Genomic DNA, 25,614 nt, shown 5'->3' on the forward strand with positions numbered 1-25,614 from the left:
TTGTCTCTTAATACTCTGATAACTTGTCAATTATGACTGAAATTCCACCCCTGCTGCTTTTTGTTTAAGGAATTGTCTCGCATTTAATTGAAGATGTCCCTGAGAAGGATAATCCATTTTAATTTACGACCTGGGCAAAGATTAGTTCATTAGACAATGGCAAATTTCACAGTTTGCTGTGAATGATTCCTTGGTGAAAAGCAATAAAGGAGGAAGCTTTGAAAGGGAAGCAGGTAAAGGGAGGTTTAGAGACTGTCTGTACAGGATGGGCCTGGGGAGGATGAGCCTGGGTAGGATGAGTCTTAAGCAGTCATTAAGATGGAATAGTGTCATTACACACCATTTGAGAGGGACATTAAGTCAGAAGAGAAAAATGAGGACACATTCTCAGAACCTCAAAATTTACCCTAAGGTTAACCCTGGTTTGAGTCGTAATTATATGCAATGTACTATGCAAAACCTCAAGAGAGATGGGAAAATAAATAAATACCTACTTTTGTGAGCTTATAATTAAATGTTCTATATTTATTTGATACTCAACTTTTCATGGACACACATTTCATTCCCCCAGTAGAATACAAGTTTGTTGAAGTCAGAGCCTGTTTTTATTTGGTCTTTATATTCTCAGCACTTGACACAATGGATGCTTATTAAATTCATGCAGTTGCATATTTCCCTTTTTGTTTATCTTTCTACTAGACTTATCCAAAGTTAAGAGAGGAATACTGAAGTTTGTGTTACTGTCTATGTTTCCTTTATGAATAATGGTTTCTTTATGAATTTGTATGCTAAGGTATTTGGGACATAGAAGTTTACTAATTATAGTAGTTTATTGTCTATAGTTCCTTTCAGTACAATATTTTTCCTTGTTTATTTTTTTAAAAATATTTTGAATGTTTGGTTTTGCTTTGTTAGATAGCATCATTGCAACTCCTGTCCCTTTTTTGATGCATTTCATAGATAATTTTTACATCCTCTCAGTTTTATTTTGTGCATGGTTTTATTTTTCAAAAGCATTTCTTGTAAGCAACAAATTGTAGGGTTTTGTTTTCTTATCCAAAAAGAATAAAATTTTATTGAATTCTTTAATCCATTCACACTTAAAGTTATGGTAGGTTTATATTTTCCTCCATATGTCTCTAGTATTGTGTTTTAAGTTATGACTTTCCCCTCCTCTCCTTTAAATACTATATCCCTTCAGCTACTTTAACTTAATCTTTTAGCTCTCTTCCCCTGATATCTAATCTCTCCCTCTCCTGTGTTACTTTTTTCCCTTTGAAGTTCGATTATTAGTTTCTTTTTTTACCTCTTTCTATTTATCTCATTATATAATCTCCTCGTCCCTCTCAGTAAAGTATATTTCCCCTTCCTCTTGTCCCCTTCAAATAGTATTGCTTATTAGTTTTTAAATTTTCATTTTTTCCACACCTTTCCAAAAATAATTTTGTTTTTTTCATTATTCTGTGTCTCTTCTTTCTATAATTATGTGGTCTTTTTCTTTTCTCTGTATTCTTTATGCAATCAAAGATTGCAAAGCATCCACTCTAGGCTCTCCCATGTAAGTGGTTTCTTCTACTGCCAGGTGGTACTTACTCCATGGATACACCTTTCCCTTTTCTGTCTTTCTCCTAAAACAATGCCAGTTACTAGAGGTGTCAGAGAGGATACTGCCTCAGGGTTGTAGGGCACCATCACATTCCTCCACCCCATCCTTCATTATATTGCTTCCCACTGATCTATACCCTCCACTGGTTATTTTTGTTTCCCTATTTGACTCACAATCTCCTCTCTGGGTTGGTGTTTTGCCATTCTCTGAAGTGCCAGTTGCAACCAAGGACTTTAATATGCTACTCACTGTGTAGAATAATTAGAATTTTTAGACAACAAATGTCACAGGCCTCAGCCAGAATAAAATTCTGAATTTTCTTTCACAGACCACCTCTCTTTACCCATAGAAAAATTTATTAGTGGAAGTCCTTCCCCCCACCAAAATAAATCTTGATTTCTTTCTTTTTCTTCTCAATCCTCCCCCTCACTTTTTCTTCATCTACTACCCTGTAGGTTCTTCTTTTCTAAGACCATTGGGGTCACCTTACCTTCATTTCTAGCCCTTGATTTGACCCTGGTGCATCTCACACTCCTCTCTATCTCCCTGTTTCCCTCCTCCTTTTTCATATACCTTCCCATATCATAATGTAGTCCAAAAAAATCATTGACTCACCTGGAGGCAGGGTGTTGTCAGGTTCCATCCACAATGCCTTCCACCTCCCTCTTGACTGTCCTCCACTAGACTTTTGCTTTCACCTAAGTCTCTTCATGTAGAGAGAGGCATTTTCACTGTGCTGCTTACTACTACTGCCATATTTGACTGCTGCATTTATTCACTTCTCCTGAAGTGAACTTTCTGTTGTTTGGGGTGTTTAAAAAGCAAATGATCTCATAAGCTCTGGTTTTCTTCCTAAGAATATTTCAAATATATCTTTGTTATAGAACATTCATTATTTTTTTCATGTATGATAAGCTCAGATTTGCAGGATACGTACCATGGGCTGGCTTCTGAGCTGTAGTACACTTCAGAGCACATTATTCCAGTAGCTCCTCCTTTTATTCTGGTGGATGCTGACTAGTCTTATATTATATGAACATTTTTTCCACTTTTAATTGAAGCTCTTTCTCCTAACGGTTTGCAGAATTTGTTGTGTCTGTATTGAATTATTAAATTTCACCACTATATGTCTTGGAGTTTTCAGGGTTGGGTTTTTTCCTGTTTGGAGGTGATCTGCTAATTCTTTCAATTAATATTAAATTTTCTATGTTAAAAAGTTATTTTCTGTTATTTCCTGCATTATGATGTTAAAGTTTTTTGCTTGTTTTGGTTTTGTTTTTTCGTTTTGTTCTGGGAGATCTTGATCTTTAGGTTGTCCATATACATCCTGTCTTTGAGATCAGTATGTTTTACTTACATCAACATGTTTTCTTTTAATTTTATTTGCTCCTAGATTTACCATTATTGACATGTGTTTGCATTCCCAATCTATTGTTCTCTCTTCCATTTCTTTGGTGAAGCTTGTCATTACAGATTCTAGTTTTTTTTTTTCTATTCTGCTCATTATTTTTGTTATATAGGGCATATATTCTGCCCTCATAAATTCTCATTTCTCTTTTGAAATACTCAGGAACAGCATGTTGTGATTCCATGTTCTCCTCTGATTCCATAGGGTATTCTACCTCATAAGGAATTGGATCATTTTCCTTGGTTTTCCAGTATTTATGTAGTAATACCTGAGCTTATTTACTGCATTTGTGGGCCAACTTCCTTTTGTTGTTACTGATTTAACTTTTGATTTATCTTCTTATGTTCTTTAAAAATATTTCATTTTTAACTTATAGAAGAAAAAAAGCATATCCTTAATATACTGTAATAAAATATGATTGCAAATATGTTGTGTAGAACTTGCTATTCCTTATATAAAATATGTACAATAAAGTTATCATGTAAATTTTTTTTTGTTCTTCCTTCACCTCCACCCTAGAGATGTTCAGGATTTTTGTGTTTTCTTCTTCCTAAAATATTTATTAATTTTACCCCCCCCCCAAGTATTTCCCCTTCTATCTTACTTCCTGAATACTGTCCCTCTCAGCTGTCTCGCATACTAGGCAATTCACAAGTTACCAGCATAGGTCTCTGCCACAAGGGACTTTTGGGGAGTCAGAATTGACCCTAGCTGGATATTGTTCCCTTTCCTCAAGCTTGTAGAATGCTTCATGGCCCCTTCCATCCATGCGTCCTGTCTTGGTGACCTACCCTGTTCCATCTGTTCCTTAGTTCTTTATCTTGGCACCAGAATTTTGGAGCTTTGCAGCACTTGTGCTTTTTAGTTGACATTCTTGGTGAGCTTTTGTTCTTGAAGGGCTGTGGCTGCTGGATGTCTAACACGGCCAGGGCAAATTTCCAAAATCTAGAGACAAAGTTTCCATGGTATTGGAGAAAGAGAGGGAGCACTAGGGTGTGGGTTCTGGGTGTTTTTTTATAAGCTTCAGTATTCTAGAATAGCCTTGCTGCCAGTAGCAAAATTGGGGGTTGGAGGGGGGTGGCCAGGTAGCACAGTGCGTAAGACCACCGGCCCCAGTGTTGGGATGACCTGGGGATCGAATCCGGGCTCAGACACTTAGCATCCAACCAGAAACACCTGGCCATGTAACCTTGAGCAAGTTACTTAACCCCAATTGCTTTTAAAAAAATGGGGGGTTGGGGTACTGAATGAGCTTATTATTAGTGAGCATCAGTTTATGGTTATTTTTCCACCTTTTTTTTGGATTTTGTGTGTCCTAGATCATGGCCACAAATAAGTCGCTTTATTTTTGGCACATAATTTATGGTTTGAAGAGGTTTGAAAGGCCAGAGGATAGGAAAAAAATCTCTAGTCCTTCATTTTGTTGCTCATGTGACCTGGAAACTTATAGATGTTTATTGTAAAACACACACACTCACACACACACACACACACACACACAAGATGCTTCTTGAATTGCATTGTTGAATTATAAACAGGTGCAGGTTTTGCTATCAGAACATTGGGATAAAAGATGGCATATTAATAACTTCCTTCTTATATCTCTTGTTAGAAACAAGAAGACATGAATCAAAGGAAATATATCGAGTATTATTTGGTCCTGGATAATAAAATGGTGAGTATGCACATAAGGCGATGTTCTAGTTAATTCCCCTTTAGAGGAAGTGATTTACACAGCTTCTGAGAGAACAAAGAGGAAAGTCTTATTTGCCTTAGTTAAAAGGAGCCATGGTTCTGTGCCAGCCAGGCACCAACTGTTCTAAGGAGATAAAGGTGGACTTGAACAATAAGCTCATAGCCTGGAATCAATGTACTTCCCTTTGCCTCATCTATGGGATTAGGAGAAACTGGTGGTTGATGGCTTATTTTTCAAATTCTCATATTCTTTTCCCATTGATTTTATATTTCCCATTGCCATTATAATGACAGATTACACATTCTTGTTTTATCTTGTTTATTTTTCAGTTGGCAAGAGCTTCTATTGCAGTAAATTCAGATTTTCTCTTACATGCTTGAACTCTGTCTAATATATGTGTGTTTATAAATATATATGCATATGTGTATATGTGATTATTATACTACATAGAGAATATAATATATGCATATGCACCATATACTTTTTGTATATCTATGTATACATATACAGTGTCTATGTGTATATACCCATGTTTAAGCACATGTATACATGTCATATATGCATGTACATATACAGACACATAGACAAATTTATATACAATGGGGAATGAGGGATGGGGGATGGGGAACTCTGTGATTTCAGCTGCACAGGTATGTAGTCTCCAATGCAGATAAGTCATTTTCCTCTAATACATAATCTTCAATAATTCACTGAGCATTTGCTAAAAGTCACAGAAGCAGGATAGATAAAAGGCAGGACTTCATCTCAGGTCTTCCTATGTGCTAGAACAAACCCCTATCTACTAGGCCACACTAGATCTCCAATCAATTAGTCGATATGGAAGAAATTATCTAACCATACTAAGTAACCAAAAATTTAAAGAAATATTAATGCATGCATCCTATTTTCCATGTTTGCTTTTTTATTCCACTGATTGTTTCAGAGAAAAACCTATGTATTTAAACCATAGATTTAGAACTAGAAGGGACCTCAGAAGTCATCTAGTCCAACATTTCTTTCCTTAGATGAGGAATCTGAGATTTGAGGGGTGAAGGGACATGCCCCAAGGCAGTCAGACAGGAAAAAGCAAAATTGGGGCTTGATCCCACATCTACCAACTGCAAACCTCTCTCTCTCTCTCTCTCTGTCTCTCTCTCTCTCTGTCTCTCTCTGTCTCTCTGTCTCTGTCTCTGTCTCTGTCTCTCTACCCTTACTCTCCCCTCTTAGCACATCCAAACCCCTTGCATCTCATAGTTGGAACACCTGAAATCCAGAAGGTACCTTGCCCAGGGTCAAAGAGGAATAGGTGGTATGGACAATGTGGAAATGTAAGATTTAGGATTTTAGAGCCAACACTTTCCTCACTGCCCCATACTGGCAGCTTTTTACATTTCATGAGACAAGTTTGAAGATAATAAAAGAAATTTTAACTCTATCATAGGGTAAATTTTATCAATTCAGCAAAGATTTATTAAATACCTGATATGTGTAGAGTGTCAAAAACAATCTTAAAGTTGGTAGAACAGTGACGGAAGCTGAATGACCTGGGTTTCATTCTTCTCTCTGACAGCTCTTACCTGGGTAACTCTGGGCCAGGCAATGGACCTGGATATGACTCAGAAAGCAGACTATAATAATCCACTAATCTCAGACTGTTTTCCATCTGAATGGATGGAAGGCAGTGCCATGGCACAAGTTTACCAAAATGACTAATTCACAGATCCTATGAGAGGAGCTGGAGATATAAAGACAAAAATGATACAGTCCCTGACCTGAAGCTACTTACAATCTAATAGGAAAAAAATGAATCATAGTTAGATAGATAGATAGATAGATAGATAGATAGATAGATAGATAGATAGATAGACAGATAGACAGATAGGTGTTGTGGTTGTTGAGTCACTTTAGTCATGTCTTACTCTTTGTGATCCCATTTGGCATTTTCTTAGCAAAGATACTAGAAGTGATCTGCCATTTTGTTCTCTACCTCATTTTATAGATGAGGAAAACTGAGGCAAACAATGTTGAATTACTTGCCCAGGGTCACACAACTAGTGTCTCAGGCCATGTTTGAACTTATGAAGATGAGTCTCTATCCATTACACAACCTAGTTGCCCTTGGATAGATGGATGGATGGATCGATAGATGATAGATAAAAAGAAAGGAAGAAAGAAAAAAAAAGAAAGAAAGAAGGAAGGAAAGAAAGGAAGGAAGGAAGGAAGGAGGAAAGAAAGGAGGAAGGAAAGAAAGAAGGAAGGAAGGAAGAAAAGAAAGAAAAAGAGAGAAAGAAAGAAAGAGAAAGAAAGAGAAAGTGATCTTGGAAAATTTGAGGCAGGAGAGAAATGACACATGAGAAAAATCATGGCAGAAACTCAGAAGAGGTAGCACGCAGGTGGAAGGAAGCTTGAAGGGGGAAAATGTTAGCATCCAGAGGTCGCAAGGGGGACTTTTTAAGCACGGGGGAGAGCCCAGAGAATAGCAAAGAAGAGGGAGAGCTCAGGTATTGCTGCTGAGTGTAGAGTGTTCATTTCTGAGCATGGAGCACACAGTGGAGTGGGGAGCCCTCTTTCCCCTTCCCTTCCCACTCTACCTGCCCCAGGCACGTACTGTGAATTTCAGTGACACTGACCTGTTGACCAGACTCCAGACTCTTTCTTAGTATTTTTGCTGACTCTCCTATGCATAGATCTTTCTCTCTTTATTTCTGCTTCCTGACTTTCTTCAAGTCCCAACTAAAATCTCACCTTCTACAGCAAGCCTTGACTGATCTTCTTTAATTGTAGTGGTTTCTCTCTGTTGATTATTTCCAATTTGTTGTATATGTATCTTGTTTGAGCTTAGTTTTTCATATATTGTCTCCCCATTTGATGGCAAAGACCATCTTTTATCATTCTTTTTATCTTATTTGCATCTTTTTTCCTTCTTTGTATCTTCAGGCTTAGCACAATGCCTGGCACATAGTAATTGATTATCAAATGTTTATTGGCTATTTTGTATGACTGACTATCCTGGGATGAGTGTTCAAGACTTGTATTTGACATAGACTGGCTACATGACCCTGTGGAAGTCACTTAAACTTTGAGGGCTAAGACAGCTTTCTAAGACTATAAAATATAAGAGATCTTATCTGTGTTGATAGTTTCCACATTAAAAATTCCCCAAATGTTGAAATCATAGTTCTATACCAATTATAAGGACATGATGACAGAAACTAACAAACAAAAACTGAAGTCAGCAATATCTTCCAGTTCCATAATGTAATTTTCTTCTTTACTCCCCTATACTTCAGTTAAATTCTGTTTGAACAAGAGAAATTCATTTCCCCTATAATGTCACCATTTTATTTCTGTTTAAATGGATACTCTTGTTTATTTTTTTTTCAGTTCAGAAAGTACAACCAAAATCCAGAGGAAATAAGAAAGAGGGTTTTTGATATGGTCAACTTCGTCAACATGGTATGATTTGTGTTATTAAGTCAAAATGAAAGACCTTTGTCAGGGTATTTTCTGGGGCATCTTAGGAAGGCTAGACATACCCAATATCGCTCATGTCTGTAACATTGTTTGGCTAGGGAAAGCAGAATGAATATTTTCACCACCATATGAACAATGATAGGGAGGGAATGTCTGGTGTGCCTCACACCTGTTGCCTCTGGGGGACACTTCCAGTTAATATCACTGTAGCTTGGGAGTTAATCTAACCTATAAAATCAGTACTGTTTTTCAAAGTGCAATTAGCAAAATGTCTCCCCACAAACAAAGTCCCAAGCCATTTTTGATCTGATACTTAAACCTGACTTTAGTATAAGTTTATTTCAAAAATCTTCTATTAGAATATGACTAGGTACTCTGTACTTAAGTATGCAAGGCAGAATAGCACAGGATTGAAAAAATTGCAATTTGAAGTCAGACATCTGGGTTTGAATCCAAGCTTGGCCTTTTCTACCTCAGACAAATCATTACTTTCCCAGGCCTCAGTTTTAATGTCTAAAAGAGGAAGGCAAAGTATGAGTTTTTAAAGTTTTGAATCTCTGATGACATCTTAATCAGACATTGTGGTATTGCATGAAATTTAGAGTCAAAGAGGTACAATGAAAAGAGCACTGGCTCAGGGGAGAGAGGAGCTGGGTTCAAACCCTGCCTATGACACTTGTCATTATCTTTGTGACTCTGGGCAAGTCACATAATTTCCATAGGCCTTACTTTCCTCTTCTGTAAATTGATTGGATGAGATTTTCTTAGGGCCATTTTAACTTTTACTCTAAAATACCAGAACTATGGTTCAAAATCTGACTTGGACTCTTATTCCCAGTATGATCCAACACAAGTTACTTAAACATTTTAAGCTTCAATTTCCTCAAATAAGATGGTAATACTAAATGAACTTGGAAGTTTCTGCTACCTCTAGGTCCTAGGATCTGACCAGCACCCCTATTCCTTTTTTGATCCTTGATTTCATCATTCTGCAAAATTGTGAAATTTGGACTTACCGAACTCTGAAGATCCTTTGAAAACTGAATTCTATGACTTTTTTCTACCTGTTATATCCATGCCAATTCTGGCATGAAACAGGAAATATGTGTGTGAATATTTCATCTTGCAGATATAGGAACAGAGATTCATAAGTGGTGAAGTCATAACCCCCAGCTTTGCTTTTTAGCTTGAATTTATCCTAGTAAGTATAAAACTCACTGAAATGCCCTTATTTCCGTGATACTTTGGATAAAAAAAATAAGTTATCTTTGGAAAAGAACCCTACCTCAGCACACATCTGAGGTGTAGACCCACAAAGCACATTGCTGATTTAGAGTCCTGTCTGTCCCCCACACAGGCTGCTTCCTAAGACTCCAATGTTGCTCTAAGATTATTCCATCAGTATGCCCAGAAGAATTTCTAAGAGCCAGAAGTGTCATCAGAACTCATGTCCAATTCTTAACCAAAATAGGAATGTCCTCCCATCCATAAGCCAAGTGTCCTCAACAAGGGGTTATCCAGCCTCATGAATGATGGTTATGGAAATATAATGTCTAGACTTCACATGTTGACCCAATTAGGAGATGTAGATCTGGTGATCCAGAGAATCAGAGACTTAGATATGGAAGAGATGTCAGAGGACAACTAGTCCAATAAGCTGATTTTGCAAATGAAGAAAAAGAGTATCAGAAAAATTAAGTGACTTGTTTAGATTTAAATGTGATAAAGAGACATGACATGACCCACCAATAAACTCCAAATCTCTCTTCTCCATCTGCTCTGCTTCCTCCTCCTCTTCTTCCTCCTCCTTCTCCTCCTCCTTCTTCTTTCTCGTCTTCTTCTTCTCCTTCTTCTTCTCCTCTTCCTACTCCTTCCTTCCTTCCCTCCTATTTTTTCCTTTCTTTCTCACTATGGGTATTTTCTCCATTGGTGCCAACCATTAATTAATCATGTCTGCCCAATATTTCCAACCCTTGTACATGTCTTTCCCTATATTCAACATCCAAAGTCTGTCCAAAATTCTGGAAGGTTTATTTGAGGTCTTTTCTTTTGCTCCAACAAAGTGGACAAAAGACCAAAGAATTTGAGGACTTTTACCCTACATTGCTTCTTCACCATTTCCTAGATGTCCTATCTACAAAATAATTGCCCAGATGTCTATCTCACAAGGATGTATGAGAAGATACGCAATCTCCTTACAAGTTTTACAAAATTTTGCGAATCTGAATATCTATTGAAAGTTGAAAATGCTTAGTCCTAAAAATATGTTTTCTTTTGGCAGTTGTATAAAAAACTCCATATCCAAGTGGCATTGGTGGGAGTGGAAATATGGACACATGAAAATAAGATAAAAATAAGCCCCAATGCAAATGTGACTTTGGAGAATTTCTCAAATTGGCGAGGGGGTATTCTCCCCAAAATGAAGCGCCATGATGTTGCCCAATTAATCACGTAAGTTTGAACCATCCTGTGCATATATCTGTCTCCCCAAAGCATCTAGAAAAGATGCTTGAAAAAATCTTCTCCTGGGAGGTTGTGTTTAATGGGTACAGACAGGATTTAATGTCTGTCCAGCTCAGTTTGAAAGGGAAGCAACAACTACTCAGTCAACTAGTTCTTTAGTACCTAGATATTTTGGGAATATGTGGATAAATGAGCAGTTTTCATTTTCACAATAATTATATAATAAACATTGAAAATTTTATATAATTAAAGTTTACAAAGCATCATATATTATATATATGTATTATATATGTTTGCGTGTATATATATATATAATCTCATTTGAGTCTAAAAATAATTCTATAATAGAGGTTAATGTTATCATTATTATCATTTCTATTTCACAAATGAGAAAATGGACTCTCAAAGCAGTTAAATATTCTCTAGCTCAGATATTTAGTGAATATAAAAAATATGATTTGAACCCAAGTTCAGCACTCATTCTGCCAACAATATTAGACCATTCCTGTTGTGCAGACCCTATATAAGCATTGTTAGTTACAGCCTTCAAATTTATAAGTGAGAGTTATAATAATATAGTATGACTATAGGACTTTAAGGTTTGCAAAGAATTTTGCAAATATTATCTCACTTTCTCCTTACAATAACTGTTAGAGTCAGGAGTTACTGTTATCCCTACTGATGGGGAAACTGAGACAAATAGCCACCAATCAACATTCTCAGAGGGGGTAGGGTTGGATTTAAATTAAGATCTTTTTGACTGCAAGCCCAGTGCTCTATCATCTGGGCCACCTAGCTGCCTTGTGGTAGAGGGGGTGGCTCAATCATACCTATGTGACTATGGGTAAATTGCTTACTCTCTGGGCCTCCATTGCTTTATCTGCAACAGCAAAGGCTTTGATCTCTGATGTCCTTTCTAGTTCTAAATCTTTAATTCTATGTAGGAGAAGGCATAAAATAGCACAAGAGGCATCTAAGCAGTCAGTAAAGAAAAATTTGTTAAGCACTTACTATGGGCCAGGCATTGGGCTAAATGTTGGGGATCCAAAAAACAACAGCAAAAGATAGCCCTTACATTCAAGGAGCTTACATTCTAATAGTGCAGATAATGTACATGTAGGCAGCAAGATGGTACAGTGGACAGAGCACTGAGCCTGGAGTCAGGAAGACTCATCTTAGGGTCAGATCTGGTCTCACACACCTACTGGCTGTATGACCCTGGGCAAGTCACTTAACCCTGTTTTCTTCATTTTAAATATCTGTAAAATTAGTGGAGAATAAAATGACAAACCTACTCCAGTATCTCTACCAAGAAAACCCCCAAATGGCCTCACAAAAAGTGGAACATATCTGAAACAACTGAAGAAAAATGTATATACAAGATACATACAGGATCAATTAGAAATAATCAATTGAAGGAAGACACCAGAAGTAAGGGGTATCAAAAAAGGGATCCTGTGGAAAATAGGGTTTTAGCTGGGAACAACTCAAAGAAAGGCAAGGAGGAAGACATGAGGAGAAGAACATTCAAGCTGTAGGGGACAACCAGTGAAAATTCCTGGAGTCAGAAGATGGAGTTTCTTGTGAGAGAAAAAGCAGAGAGGACAGTGTCACCATGTCACAGAGTAAGTGAGTGAAGGGTATCAGAAGACTGGAAGCATGGTAAAGGGTAGATTATGAAGCGCTCTGAATGCCAACTGGAGAATTTCCTATTTGATCCTAGAGGTGACAGGCAGTTATTGACATTTGTTGAATAGGGACAATACATATTCAGACTTGTGCTTTAGGAAGATCACTTTGACAAATGAGTGGAGAATGGACTGGAGTGGGGAGAGACTTGTGGCAGGGAAACCAACCTGCTGGCTATTTGCCATAATCCAGGCATGTGCTAACGAGTGCCTGTATGAGGGTGGTGGCAGTGTCTGAGGGGAGTAGGGAACATGTATGAGAGATGTTATGAAAGTAAAATTGATAGACCTTAGCAATAGATTGGATATGGAGGATGACAGCACATTAAGTCAAAGATGACACATAGGCTTTGTGCCTGTGTGACTGGGAGGATGGTGTTAGCTTGGAGAGTAATACAAAAATTAAGGAAAGTGAAGAAGTTTGAGTGAAAAATAACTAGTTCAGTTTGGATTCAGTTGTGTTTAAGACATTTACTAAACATCTAATTTAAGATGTCTGAAGGGTTGCTAAAGATGAAAGACCTGAGGTCAGCAGGGAGGTTAAGGACTTGAGAATGATCAAATAATTGAATTCATGTGAGGTGAAGATATCACCATGCAAAATAGTACAGAGGAAGAAGAGAAATTCCAGAATAAAAACCTGACCCCCCACAGTTAGCTGGTGTAACTTGGATCATGAAAAGCAAAGAAAACTAAGAAGAGGTTGATAGGTAGGAGAAGCAGATCATAAAAGTGCCAAGAAAATCTAGAAATAAGAGAATATCAAGGAGAAGAGGGGAATTGGCAGCGTCAGAGACTTTAGAGATGTCAAGAAAGATGAGGATTGAGCAAGGGCCATTGGACTTGACAATGAAGAAATTGTTAATAATTTTAGATCAAAAGCAATTTCAGTTGAATGAAGAAGTAGAAAGTGAAATTTCAGAGGTAAGAAGAGAGTGAGAGAAAAGGAAGTGGAGACAAACTTTTGTAATGTCTTTCTCAAGGAGGAACCACAAAAGGGAGGAGATGGGATAATAGCTAATGAGTACTAATGAATAAAATGAGGGTTTTTTTTTTTGAGGATGGGGGATACATATACATGTTCATAGGTAGAAGGGAAATACTCAGTAGTTAAGGAGAGATTAACATAGAGTGGGGATACTAGAGAAACCAATGTGTTGGAGAAGACAGGATGGAATGGTGTCACTTGGGTGTTAAAGGGGTTGGTCTTGGCCAGGAGAAAACAGTTAGATGAACTGATGAGAATCTCTAAGCCTTTATCTCCAGCCCACATGACACTTGGCTTTCTGAGTTTTGCTAGAAAAGAAAGCTTCTAGTTCACTGATACATGCTCTCTGGGTCCCTACATACTTAGCATTAAAATATTCCCTTTCTTTTAGGGGGACAGACCTCACTGAACCCACTGTGGGTTTGGCATTCATGTCTACAATGTGCTCTCCATACCACTCTGTTGGCATTATAGAGGTAGGTTGGGAGATAAACTGGTTTCTGCCATTTGCTATGTCATCTTCCTTGAGATCAAGAAAGGGGATGTAGAGACCATGAAGTCATATACATTTGTTTCTCCAATACATAAGGACTAAAGCTATTCCAATGAACCAGAATATGACTACCTGAATGGTGTCCTTAACTCATTTCCTGATTTATTTTTTTATTCATTCATCCATCTATCTATCTATCTATCTATCTATCTATCTATCTATCTATCTATCTATCTATCTATCTCTATATCTATCTATTTGTATTTGTTTATTCATTCCTTTGTTTTTTTTTCTTTATTTATTTATTACTCTCCAATCCCATTTCCTTCCCTTTCTTCCCCTCCTTTTCCCTATCTGTAATGGGAATGTACATTTTTAAGATCTTCCCTGCCCCTAGGCTAAAGTGCACCTGGAGCCTGGGGTGGGAGGCTTGTTTTTCAGTAGATACTTTTTGATTGGCCAGTGGGTCCAGAAGGTTCTCTGAGCCAGGAGAAGGCTATATAAACCCTGATTTGAAGCTTTGTTTGGGGGCTCACTTTGAGAAGTGTTCTGTGATTTGATCAGATGATACTCTGGGAAGCCGTTGTTGAGAGCCCCCCGGCTTTGAAAAACCCAGATGTTTATTTGGTAAGGATGTAATGGTTGTACAGTTTGGAAACTTGTCCACTTGATCTGTTTCTCTGTCTTGATAATTCTGTCTGTATACTCTGTAGTTTGGGGTGCTGTCCTTTTTCCCCTGAACTAGGTAAATGATATATGTTTGACTGATTAAATTAAGCTTGTTAACACATTTTGAGTTGCTTTCCTTTAACAAAGCAGATCCAAGAACCTGTGTTGGCAGCCACCCTGGGGATTCTGGGGTGCTTGCTGCTACACTATCATATCTTATTATCTCTTCATATATTTCTAAATGATCTTACTATCTACTGGCCCCATGAAAGAATGATATAAAAATGTAATAGAAAGAGTGTTAGATGTGGAGTTGAAAAGCCCCAGATGAAATCCTAGCTCTCTAACTTGCTTCTTGTGTCACCTTGGATAACTCACTTAAATATTCTCAGTCTTAATTTCATTGCCTTTAAAATAAGACAGTTCCACCAGATGACCTTTTCAGTCTCTTCTAGCTTTCAACCCTTGACCTTACAATCTTATATCATGCTATCCTTTGTGGATTTACATTCATCTAATGCTTGACCGTAAACTTGTATATTACTACCTCAACTTGACTTGGCAAAAAATAGACCTTCATAGTTGTTTGCCATGACTTTCCTTCCTATTTCCTGTTGAAAAAAAAAATCTCACTATGTGTTTTAGGCACAAACCTGCCATGGACAACTTATATTAATTAAATTAATTCTAATTCTGAACATCTGTGATGAGAAAGAGAGACCAATACAGAGAAAAGGGAGAGAGAAGAGTGAAAGGAAGGAGAGGCAGAGGAGAGGGAAACAGAGACAGGGAAAGGGGAGAAAGAGAGGTGAGACAGACAGAGATGGAGAGAGACACAGAGAGAGGGAAGAGAGAAAGAGAGTGAGAGAGAGGAGGGACAGAAAAAAGGAAGGAAGGGAGAGAGGAGGGAGGAAGGAGACAGACAGAGAGGCAGAGAGACAGCATTTCTTCATGCATCTGAAAATACCTTACATGTCACTTCCACTTGTGATTTACAATATTTCCAAGCAAAATACAAGATTCTCTAATAATATCGAACACAAATTTTGGTAATAGTTCTACTCAGACTGATAGTCACTTTCTTCTCCCAACCCCCAATCATTTTCCAAAAAAAAAATATCCACTCCCTTTATTCATTCCTGCCTAAGCTTCTCCCTTCCACTTGGAAAAAGGTAAAAAGAGGCAATAAATATGGGGAAAAAAGGAAATTTACATAATAACTTTGATTTATATTTGGATGAAATAGGAAGCTGTAAAAGGAAGATTTGCAGTTTCATGTGCAATCATCTTTTTATTGTACTATATTATGAAAACCCTTGTTTTGTTCTTTAAGTTGAAAATAAAATAAATAAAAACAAAACCAAAGACCAGCCTGCTTCCTGCTCCAGCCTATGTTCCACTTATTTAAGCCTCATCACAGATCACAATCCCTATGTTGGATCACAGATTCTGACTTAAATGGGAGCTCAGAGTTTGCCTCAGTAGTTGCAAAGAAAGAAACAAAAACACACAGAGCTGAAGTGACTCTCTAAGGAGCTGGGCTGGGAGGAGAAGCCAGCTCCTCTAACACTACATCCCCTGCTCTTTCCATTGTATCAAGAGATGCTGTCTGCAAAATGTGAGAAATCCTTGGCAGAGAGTGGTAGAGTAATCTCTCATCTAATCTATGGAAGGAATGGGTACCACATGTAGTTTAATGGCTGAACACCAGGCCTTCCTGTGTGCCCTTCCTCTACCTCCTGGAGGCCCTTGGCACTGCTCCATGATCTACATAGTGGAGATGATGTCTGTAGGGGGATGTATCTACATCTCTGACTCTTGCCATCTGCCAGGCGCTGAACCCCAGGAACCTTAGGCTTTTCCATGCAGCCTAAAACTAAGCTTTCTTTTATATGTTGCCTTCTCCAGGCTAGTGTGGACTCCTTGAGAGCAGGGATTGACTCATTTTTTTTTTTGTATCACCAGTTTGTAGTACAATGGAGTCAGCTGGATGTGGACAACTTTTAGTACAATGGAGTTTAAGGGATTAGAAGGCTGGACCTGGAATCAGGAAGACATAAATTCACAATCCAGCTTCAGACATTATGTGACCCTGGCCAAGTCAACTTACCCCCTGTTTGGCTCAGTTTCCTCATCTGTAAAATGAGGATAACAGTCATAGCATTTCACTCACAGGGTTGTTGTGGGAATTGATGGAGGTAGCATTTGCAAAAAATACTCATCATAATGTCTGACTTATGGTAGTGATACACACTAACCCACAAAACTGCAAATATACACATATGTACCTACCTACCTATATATACACATACACACATGTACGTGTATACACACATATATACATACATGCTAGCTATTTTTTAATTTATTCATCATAGAATCATAGGAACATAGATTTGAAGTTGGATGAAACCTTCAATGCCCCTTAGTTCTGGACTCTCATTTTACAGATGAGGAAACTGAGTCACAGACAAGTTAAGTGGCTCATCCATGACCACATAGCTAGCTCTAATCTGTGGTGGGATCAAGTGAATCTGTTATTTTCACTGGCACTTGAGAATGGAGAGTCTGAGAACTAAGCTTATGAAGTTTGGGCTTTAGAGAGACAGTCAGCTGAGGGATTAATTTGTTATGTGGTCAGAATGGAATGTGAAGAAAGTTATGTAGAGAACGTATAATCGATATCCTCTTTCTTGCCTTCACAATGGTTGAGGGAGAGGCGAGAGGAAGAAAATTTAGAACTCAACATTTAAAAAAATGTTTTAAAATATTTTTAAAAGAAAATTATGTAGAGAAGACTATACCCTAATGATTTTGGGACACAGGAAGAAAGAAATGGATTGTTATAATTGCTAATCCTGCCATTCAGAGCAATGTTAACAGACATGTCTAGGACAAGGATCATGAATGGTGCCCTAACTTCAACTTTCAGTATATGAAAAATAAGAATAACAAACAATGAAAATAAATTTCATTGAGGAGGAGGAGGGGAAGCAGAGTCAGTTGAAAGTGTCTTTTATGCCTTTGAAAGAATGTGGAGGCTAAAATGTGACACCCTTTAAATCTCAGCATCCTGGGGCTAAAGCTCCTGTCACCTTGCCTTACTTAAGTCTCTTCTGGGTACAGGTAGCAGTGAGAGCATTACAATTAAGACACAAGTTAGTCAACACAGGTAAAGGCAATTGGCCTTCTGAAATGTGCCTCATGATCTTTCCTCCAAAACAACAGCAAAAGAAAACAAACAAGAAACCCAAAAATATTCATGTTGGGTGCTCAGAAGGATAGAGGAGGAAAGAAGTTCTTTTCCCTTAGTTAGCTTCAACAAGGTCGTAACGTCATCAGTGTAGTCTTAGACACCATTTTGTCCAATTTCTTCACTTTTTAGAAGAGGTTACCAAGTCCCACATAGCTTGGCTCAGGAACAATGTAATCCCAGGTCTTCTGACTCCATAAATTCTTTGAACTGTCATACCACCTCTAATGCAATACTCATGAACCAATCATGAAGAATCTGTACCATACTACAATAATAAGAATTATCACTTTGTAGCATTTTGTGGTTTGTGAGTTACTAAAGACTTATTAGAGGGTGGGCACTATGCTAAGCACTAGGGGTATCATATTTCTCTGGGACTTTGCAGGTTGTTCCCTGAGGACCTTTACGAAGATTCCAGAAATACACTGAGAATTATGTCATTTGATTCTTACTCCTAGTCCCTAAGATAGGCTAGCTGAGGACACCAGAGAATTAACCTGTCTTCCTGATTTTTCCCCCAAGGACCACAGTTATGACCTCCTCAGGGTTGCAGGAACAATGGCCCATGAAATGGGCCATAATTTTGGAATGTACCATGACACCTATCTATGCAAGTGTCCTTCTTCAGTATGTGTGATGGACCGGGCACTCAGGTGAGACTTCCTTGCAACACAAATGCCATCAAACCCTTTACATTTCTTACTCATTAGGGGGTGGAAATGGCACATACCAATGACTGATCCCATTTTTCACAGGCTGATGAGATTTTTGATTCTCAAACCATGTTCCATGGAGCACTAGTGTTCTCAGTGACAAGAAGTGGGAGGAGTGGAGGGTTTCTCTGATGGTGGGTTTCTCTACTTCTGGAGTTTGAAGAAGGAATAACTGACTTCCAATTCTAGTTGAGTTACTTACTAGCTGTGTTAATCTATGGTTTCCTAATCTATAAAATGAGTGAGGTTGGATTTATTGGCCTCTGATATCCGTTCCAGCTTTGAAGCTTTCATCCTATAATCTTGTGTTAGATTCTTATGTCCTGTGTGACTGTGGGTAAGTCACTTTACTCACTGGGCATCACTTTCCTCATTTGTAACATTGCAGGGCTGAATGCACAGCCATATGATATATAATCCTTACTTTTATTTCTCATCCCAACAGCTATTATATACCCAAGGACTTCAGTTCCTGTAGTCGAAACAGTTTTGAGAAATTCCTGAGAAAAGCATCACCAAGTTGTCTGAAGAATGTTCCTTTACCTAGTGATATAATATCCACCCCAGTCTGTGGGAACCTGCTAGTAGAATCAGGAGAAGAATGTGATTGTGGGTCCCCAGAGGTACTGAAAAAATCTCTTTATTATATGACTCAGACAGCATTTCTGATTAGTAGGGCAGTGAGTAGAACACTGGGTCTAGAATCAGGAAGACCTGAGTTCAAATTCATTATCATCTGTGTGACTTTTGGGCAAGTCTCTGGACCTCTCTTGGCCTCACCTTTTAGAAGGAAGATGTTAGATGTTAATGGAAGAGATAACATGCTAATGAAAGATGGACGGTGTTAAGAAAAACCTTTGAGGATTGCTATGATAATGTCTATAAAGTACTTTGCAGATCTTAAAGTGCTATATATTATTGTTAACTGTGACTATTCTCTGTTCATACCATGGGAAGATAACTGGAAATGTTGAACTCCTTATCTGGGTTTGGTTATGAGACTCTTATAACATTTTTCCATTTGGGTTTTCCTTACAAGGATTGTGCTTTATGAAATTATGAAGAAGAAAATATTTTGCAACCCCTCTCTTCCTTTCAGGGTTCCACTCTGCCCTGTTGTTTCCTCCAGCAGGAGACATCTTCAAAAAATCCTTGGTCACATCCAATTATTGAGGTTCATAACAGCACCAATATCAACCTTCATTATTATTATTAACTAAAACCTCAACAGTATAAATTAGAAGAATGTAGATTTCAGGAGACAAAAGTAAGTTTAAATCCATATCATCTCACTCCTGTTAAGCATTCAAGACTGTCCCTGACATATAAGATACAATATAAAATATAACATAGAACAGATACCAGGTACTTCAATGGATAGAGTGCTGGACTTGGGATCAGGAATATCTAACTTTAAACCCCACCTCAAATAATTATTAAATGTGAGACTTTGTGTGAGTCATTTAATTTCTATAGCCTCAGTTTACTCATATGTAAAAAGGAGATGAAAATAGGAATGCCTACTTCCCAGAGTTGTTATGGGAATTAATGATATAATAAATGTAAAGTGCTTTGCAAGTCTTAATTCCTTATTTAAATGTAAATATTGTTATAATAGAAGATGGACTGGACCTTTGGTTATATTTGCATTTGGAACTCCTGGTGTATAAACTCCCTTCTCTAACCCACAAATTCACATCACTGGGAGGAGAAGCAAATATTTAAGGATTCCTGTCTGACCACTGGATTTACTTGCCCAGATAATTTACTTGCCCAGACTCACACAGCTAGTGTCACAGGCATAATTTGAACACAAACCTTCCATTATTCGATGGTCAGTATTCTATCAGTTAAACCACATGCTGCCTTTCCAGCTGCCTCCACTCCTGCCAACCCAAACACATCACCAAAACTTTCCCATTGGGTGGGGTTTTTCTTCACAAAAAATAAAAGAGACATAGGGACAGAGATAGAGATTGGACATGTGATTTCTTTCATGTAGGGAACTTTAAGGTCAACTTCTACCAATGAAGGTCAGTACTTCCTCTGTAACATATAACCCCAGAGAATTTCAAAGACTGACCTGTTTGCAAATTGATCATGGCCAACATTAATATACCAATTGAAGATTTGCAGACAGCCTTACATTGTTTATCTTCTTTGATTCCTCACAAGAAGTCCATATTCAATGTGCTTTTATTATCCCCATTTTATAGATGAAAAAATTGAGGAAGGAAGGAAGGAAGTTAAATGACTTGGCCCACATCACATAGCCAGTGCTCTTCCTGGCTCTATGACCTGCTGTCTCTCCATCTCACCTCATACCTCCTCAAAGAAGATAGAAGTGGGGGGGGGAGGGACACAACCACAAAAGGAAGAACAACTGGATATTTATCATATGTTTCCTATCTTTTTTCCTCCCGCAAAACTGCATTAATTATAGAGGGAAAATGTAAGTTGTCTGCAATGTCACTTTTAATAGCTTTGTAATTAATGTTATTCAAGTGCCCTTGTGCCATAGTTGGAATATAGGATTTAGAGTTGCTTAGATGAAAGCCCTTATTTGTTGTCAATAGGTAGTACCACGTATAAAGCAGTGGGCCTAGAATGAGGAAAGATGACTTTGGACACTTGGCAGCTGTGTGACCCTGGACAAATTACTGATCCTCTATCTCTCTCAGTTTCCTCAATCGCAAAATGGGGATCACTATAGCGCCTACCTCTCAGGGTTACTTTAAAGGATACAGTGAGCTAATATTACTGAAGTGCTTAGCAAACCTATATAAATGATAGTATTTGTCTTCCAGGAGGTTGCAGTCATCACATCTGCTACCTTTGTGTCTTTACACAAGGTGTTACTCATATTTGGAGAGCCCTTCTCTGCTCCGGTAAAGCACAACTCAGGCTCCTCTTCCTCCAAGAGACCTTCTCTGATCTCTTCAATTAGCATCCTTCGTCCCTTTGAAATCCCTATTTGTTATTCCATATTTACGCATCTGTGCACATGTTTCATCTCGTGCTGTGATACAATGTAAACCCCTGGAGGATAAAATCTCTTTTTTGTATCTTTATGTCCTTGTAACTTAGCACATCATGGTACCTTAAATTGCTTAGTGTAGATACTCAATAAATTTTAGTTGACAAGAATTGAATAGGATGGTATAGGAACGAGAGTTGGATTGGAGCACAGAGAAAGGTAGAAGGGACATTGGAAATCATTGACTCCAACCTCTTTATTTTGCAGCTGAGCTAACTGAGGTCCAGAAAGAGATTGACCTGCTTTCATTGGTAATAGATAGAAGTAAATGGTAATAAATATCTCCTTGATTAATAAGTCAAAGAACCGGTTGGATTTTGGGGGAGGAGGATGGGGTAGGAGGGGAGGGTTTATATAAATACATTTTAAGCCCCAGTAGTAGAAATATCTAAGTAATTGAAGCAGGCTGTTCAGGTAATTCAGTTGATTTCAATGCAATGCAATAGAAATATATCGAGGTAGTATGGAATAGAAGAGAGAGAGAGAGAGAGAGAGAGAGAGAGAGAGAGAGCTCTGGACTATAAGCCAGAAAAACCTGAGTTCAAATCTAACCAAGTCTGGTACATACTGGTTGTGTGACTGTGGATGAATTATTTAACCTCTCAGCAGCTACCTTGTCCTATAAGCTGCAGAGAAGTGGCCAACATCCATCGGTGGGGGGAGTTTGCCCATGTGAAAGTTTCCTGTACTTATAGAACCAAAGGTCCAATTCCTATCCTATTATATGAAAGATTCATAGCTAATGAGACAGATAAGAGAGAGATTCCAATAAAAAAAAAATAGAAACAAAAATTATAAATAAGTAAATTTATATTTTAATTATATTAATATATTGCTTATGTAAGTATGCCCGTGTGTAATATTATATATTGATTATATAATATATTTATGTAATAGATACAAATAAATTAGATAAATATTTGCTGACTCCAATGTTAACGATGCCTCCCTGAGAATAAATGAGTTAAGAGAGTGTGTTGAGGGTTCTAAAAGAAAGTCCAGCCTTTGTAATGCTTTCCCTTGACAATTTTTTGTAGGAATGTACCAATGTTTGCTGTGAAGCTGCAACATGTAAAATCAAGGCAAATTTTAAGTGTGCATTTGGAGAATGCTGTGAAAACTGCCAGGTAAGATGATGATCAATATTCCTTATTAGTAAAAATAATAGGAGTAACAATGCTAGCGACAATGATAATTGTGATAATGTAACAAGAACAGGAAGATATTCTGAATTATAAATTCCTTTAATCAATCATTGAAAGCAAAAGCCAGTGGGTTAAGGTGTCAGCAAAACACTGAACAAACCAAACAACTCAACATCATTCACAAGCTTCACTAGAGACACTTGAGAAGCAAAGATAAGAAGAGGGGAGACCTTGAAAAAGGAGGATCAGGAAAACTTCTGATCATTTCAATTTCTCAAGATGTCCCAAACAAAGAATGTGCAAGCTGAATCATATGAGAACCAGATGCCTTGTGTAGCATTCATATCTATTGATCAATGAGTCACATTTATAAATGAAGTCAATGTTTCACATAATGAGGTATAAGGAGCTTCTGCCAAGAGAACTGACTGATACTCTGGGTAATCTGAAAAAGTAGGAAGTAGGGGCTTGAGGGGGGCTTGGGGATGATCAGGTCCATGATCATTGTTTAAATAGCTTCCCAGATGGCTCATGATTTAAATCCAAGGCATCTTTTCAAACCTAAGTGCTGTCTAGCTGAATACAGGGCATCATATTTTTACTAAAAGAGAGTATCAGTGATCTCCAAACATAAGTTAATTATATTTTCATTTTCTTTATTTAAAGCATTCACAAGTTTTATCACTATTTTATATAAATATTAATGATTTCCAATGGTTCCCTTATCCCACTTAAAAGAAACTTAGCCTTTGTTAAATAAGAATACTTCTTGTATGAATCAAGTAATCAAAACTAAATGTGAACAAGGAATCTTCCTGGAAAATGAGGAACTGTAGCAGCAACCACACTGGCATACCCAGGATGGCTGCCAGCACAGATACTTAGATCTACTTTACTAGGAAAGATAGAGGTTTAAGGGGTCAACAATCTTTTTTAATTACATTTACTAGTTCAGGGGAAAAGTTATTACCCTGACCTCCAGATAAAATATAAGCAGAGAAATAAAGACCAATAGATAGGACTCTGATTGCCTTAATTAAAGCAATATTCCTATATACTTGGGGATCTCTGAACATATGACCACTCAGAATCTTGATCAGGGAATCATAAGATCTTCCTCTTAAGTGAGCCTCCACAGCAAAATACCAACTCAGAGTATATATACCCTTCTCAGCATCAGAAGGAATCAGAAGCCTCAGGACTCAGTGCCTAATTAGAAATAGGAAAAAAGTGTGAAAACCTTCCTACAAGCAAGCCTCCCCTAAGTAAACTTCCATTAATGGGCTCCACATTAGACCTATTAAGGGCATGGAAGATCTGAAATCCCATTAACATTACAGGGCCTTGGTTATAAACCATGGAACTTAAATAAAAATGGCAAGATATCTCTGCATTGTAGAGATTTAGAGGAGCAGGTAGTGGAAGGGAACTAGCTGGTCTGGAATGAACAGGTAGCTCAGGGTGGAAAAGTGAAAGAAACTGGAGAGGGCAGGACAGTTGTTGTTCATCCTTCATTTTGAAGAGGACAAAGTACCTCTTTGCTGGCCGTTACAACCTTGAGGATCTTTTGTGTGAGATTCCAAATTTTGAGGTGTTTATCCTTTAGAGAAATGGGACAGAGGTGACAAATGGAAAATGTGGCATGTAACCATTGCCTTTGATTAAAAAATGGATCAAATTTACAACTTTAATTGCCAACAAAGCAAAAAGACAAAAATTTTTAAAATTTCCTTTCTTTTATTATCTTTCTTCCTCCATCCCTCTATCCTTTCCTTCCTTCCTTCCTTCCTTCCTTCCTCCCTTGCTTCCTTCCTTTCTTTCTTGACAAGGTTTACATGTGCATAATCAGCAGGAATCTATCATGGAGGCCCCTAGACCCACATTTTTCTCGAAGCAGAGGATTTGGGCTGATGCCATGATCTGTGTACTCAAGGACTAAAGGAAATTATAAGATTTGTTTTTGCCTCTAACCAGGCCCCTAGTACTTTTATTATGTATTTATTTTTATAGACAGGTAGCACAATGTATAGAATGCAGGAACTGGAGTCAGGAAGACCTGAGTTTGAATCCAGCCTCGGACACTTATTAGCTGTGTGATTATGGGCAAGCCACTTGACCACTGTTTGCTTCAGTTTCCTCATCTGTAAAAATGGGGATAAGAAAAGCACCAACCTAGGAAGGTTGTCGGGAAGATCAAATGAGATAACATGTGCCTCATTTTCCTCATCTTTAAAATGGGAATGACAATGGCATTTATCTCTTAGGCTTCTTATGAGGATCAAATGAGACAGACAATAACTGAAAAAGCATTTAACAGAGTCCCTGGCACATAGTAAGTGTTAGCCATTATTTTTATTTTTCCTAATCATCGTTACCATCATTAACATCATTATCATCATCTCCAGTGGCCAGTGCACAGGGCCTGGCATGACACAGACCCCTGAGGCGCAGTGAGGTGGAGCAGTGGGATAGTGTTAGACTGGGGGTCAGGCCTATCTCAGACACTCCCTGCCTATGTGACCCTGGGCAGGTCCTTAAGCTTTCTGTGTCTTAGTTTCCTCAACTGAAAGATGGTGACAAGAGCACGTCCTTGGGCTTTCCTGAGGGTCAAATGAAACATCTGGAAAACCATTTAGCACTGTGCCTGGCACATGACAGTCACTCAGTAAATGCCTGTTCCCTCTCTCCCTAAGAAATCAATCAACCTTCTATGATAATAGTCATTAGCTTTTCCATAGTACTCCAAGGTTTGTGAAATACTTTGTATAAGTTACTTCATGTGATCCTCACAGCAATGATGGATGGTAGTTGATATATAATACACAAACAAATGGTACATATGTGTGTATATACATGCCATTTAACCTCTATCCATCTATCAACATATCTGCCTTTATCTCTTTTCCTCCCTCCTCCCTCCCTCCCTCCTTCTTTCCTCTTCCTCCTCCTCCTCCTCCTCCTCTTCTTCTTCTTCTTCT

At 38.0% G+C, this 25,614-nt stretch overlaps 1 protein-coding gene across 1 annotated transcript in view; it reads left to right on the forward strand.

The window, feature by feature from the left end:
* The window catches only part of ADAM28 (ADAM metallopeptidase domain 28), a 143,444-nt gene that overhangs the window by 46,537 nt on the left and 71,293 nt on the right, over window positions 1-25,614 (forward strand). Inside the window, exons 7-13 of the mRNA XM_069067404.1 lie at window positions 4,627-4,689; window positions 8,095-8,166; window positions 10,466-10,635; window positions 13,715-13,799; window positions 18,264-18,394; window positions 18,900-19,077; window positions 22,529-22,618. Of these exons, the coding sequence (XP_068923505.1) occupies window positions 4,627-4,689; window positions 8,095-8,166; window positions 10,466-10,635; window positions 13,715-13,799; window positions 18,264-18,394; window positions 18,900-19,077; window positions 22,529-22,618 (789 nt within the window). The remainder of the gene's footprint in view (window positions 1-4,626; window positions 4,690-8,094; window positions 8,167-10,465; window positions 10,636-13,714; window positions 13,800-18,263; window positions 18,395-18,899; window positions 19,078-22,528; window positions 22,619-25,614) is intronic.

This window comes from Petaurus breviceps, unplaced genomic scaffold (genome assembly GCF_028583685.1).
Source record: "Petaurus breviceps papuanus isolate PSGF00001 unplaced genomic scaffold, PetGlider_PUasm1.0 139, whole genome shotgun sequence".
NCBI lineage: Eukaryota > Metazoa > Chordata > Mammalia > Diprotodontia > Petauridae > Petaurus > Petaurus breviceps.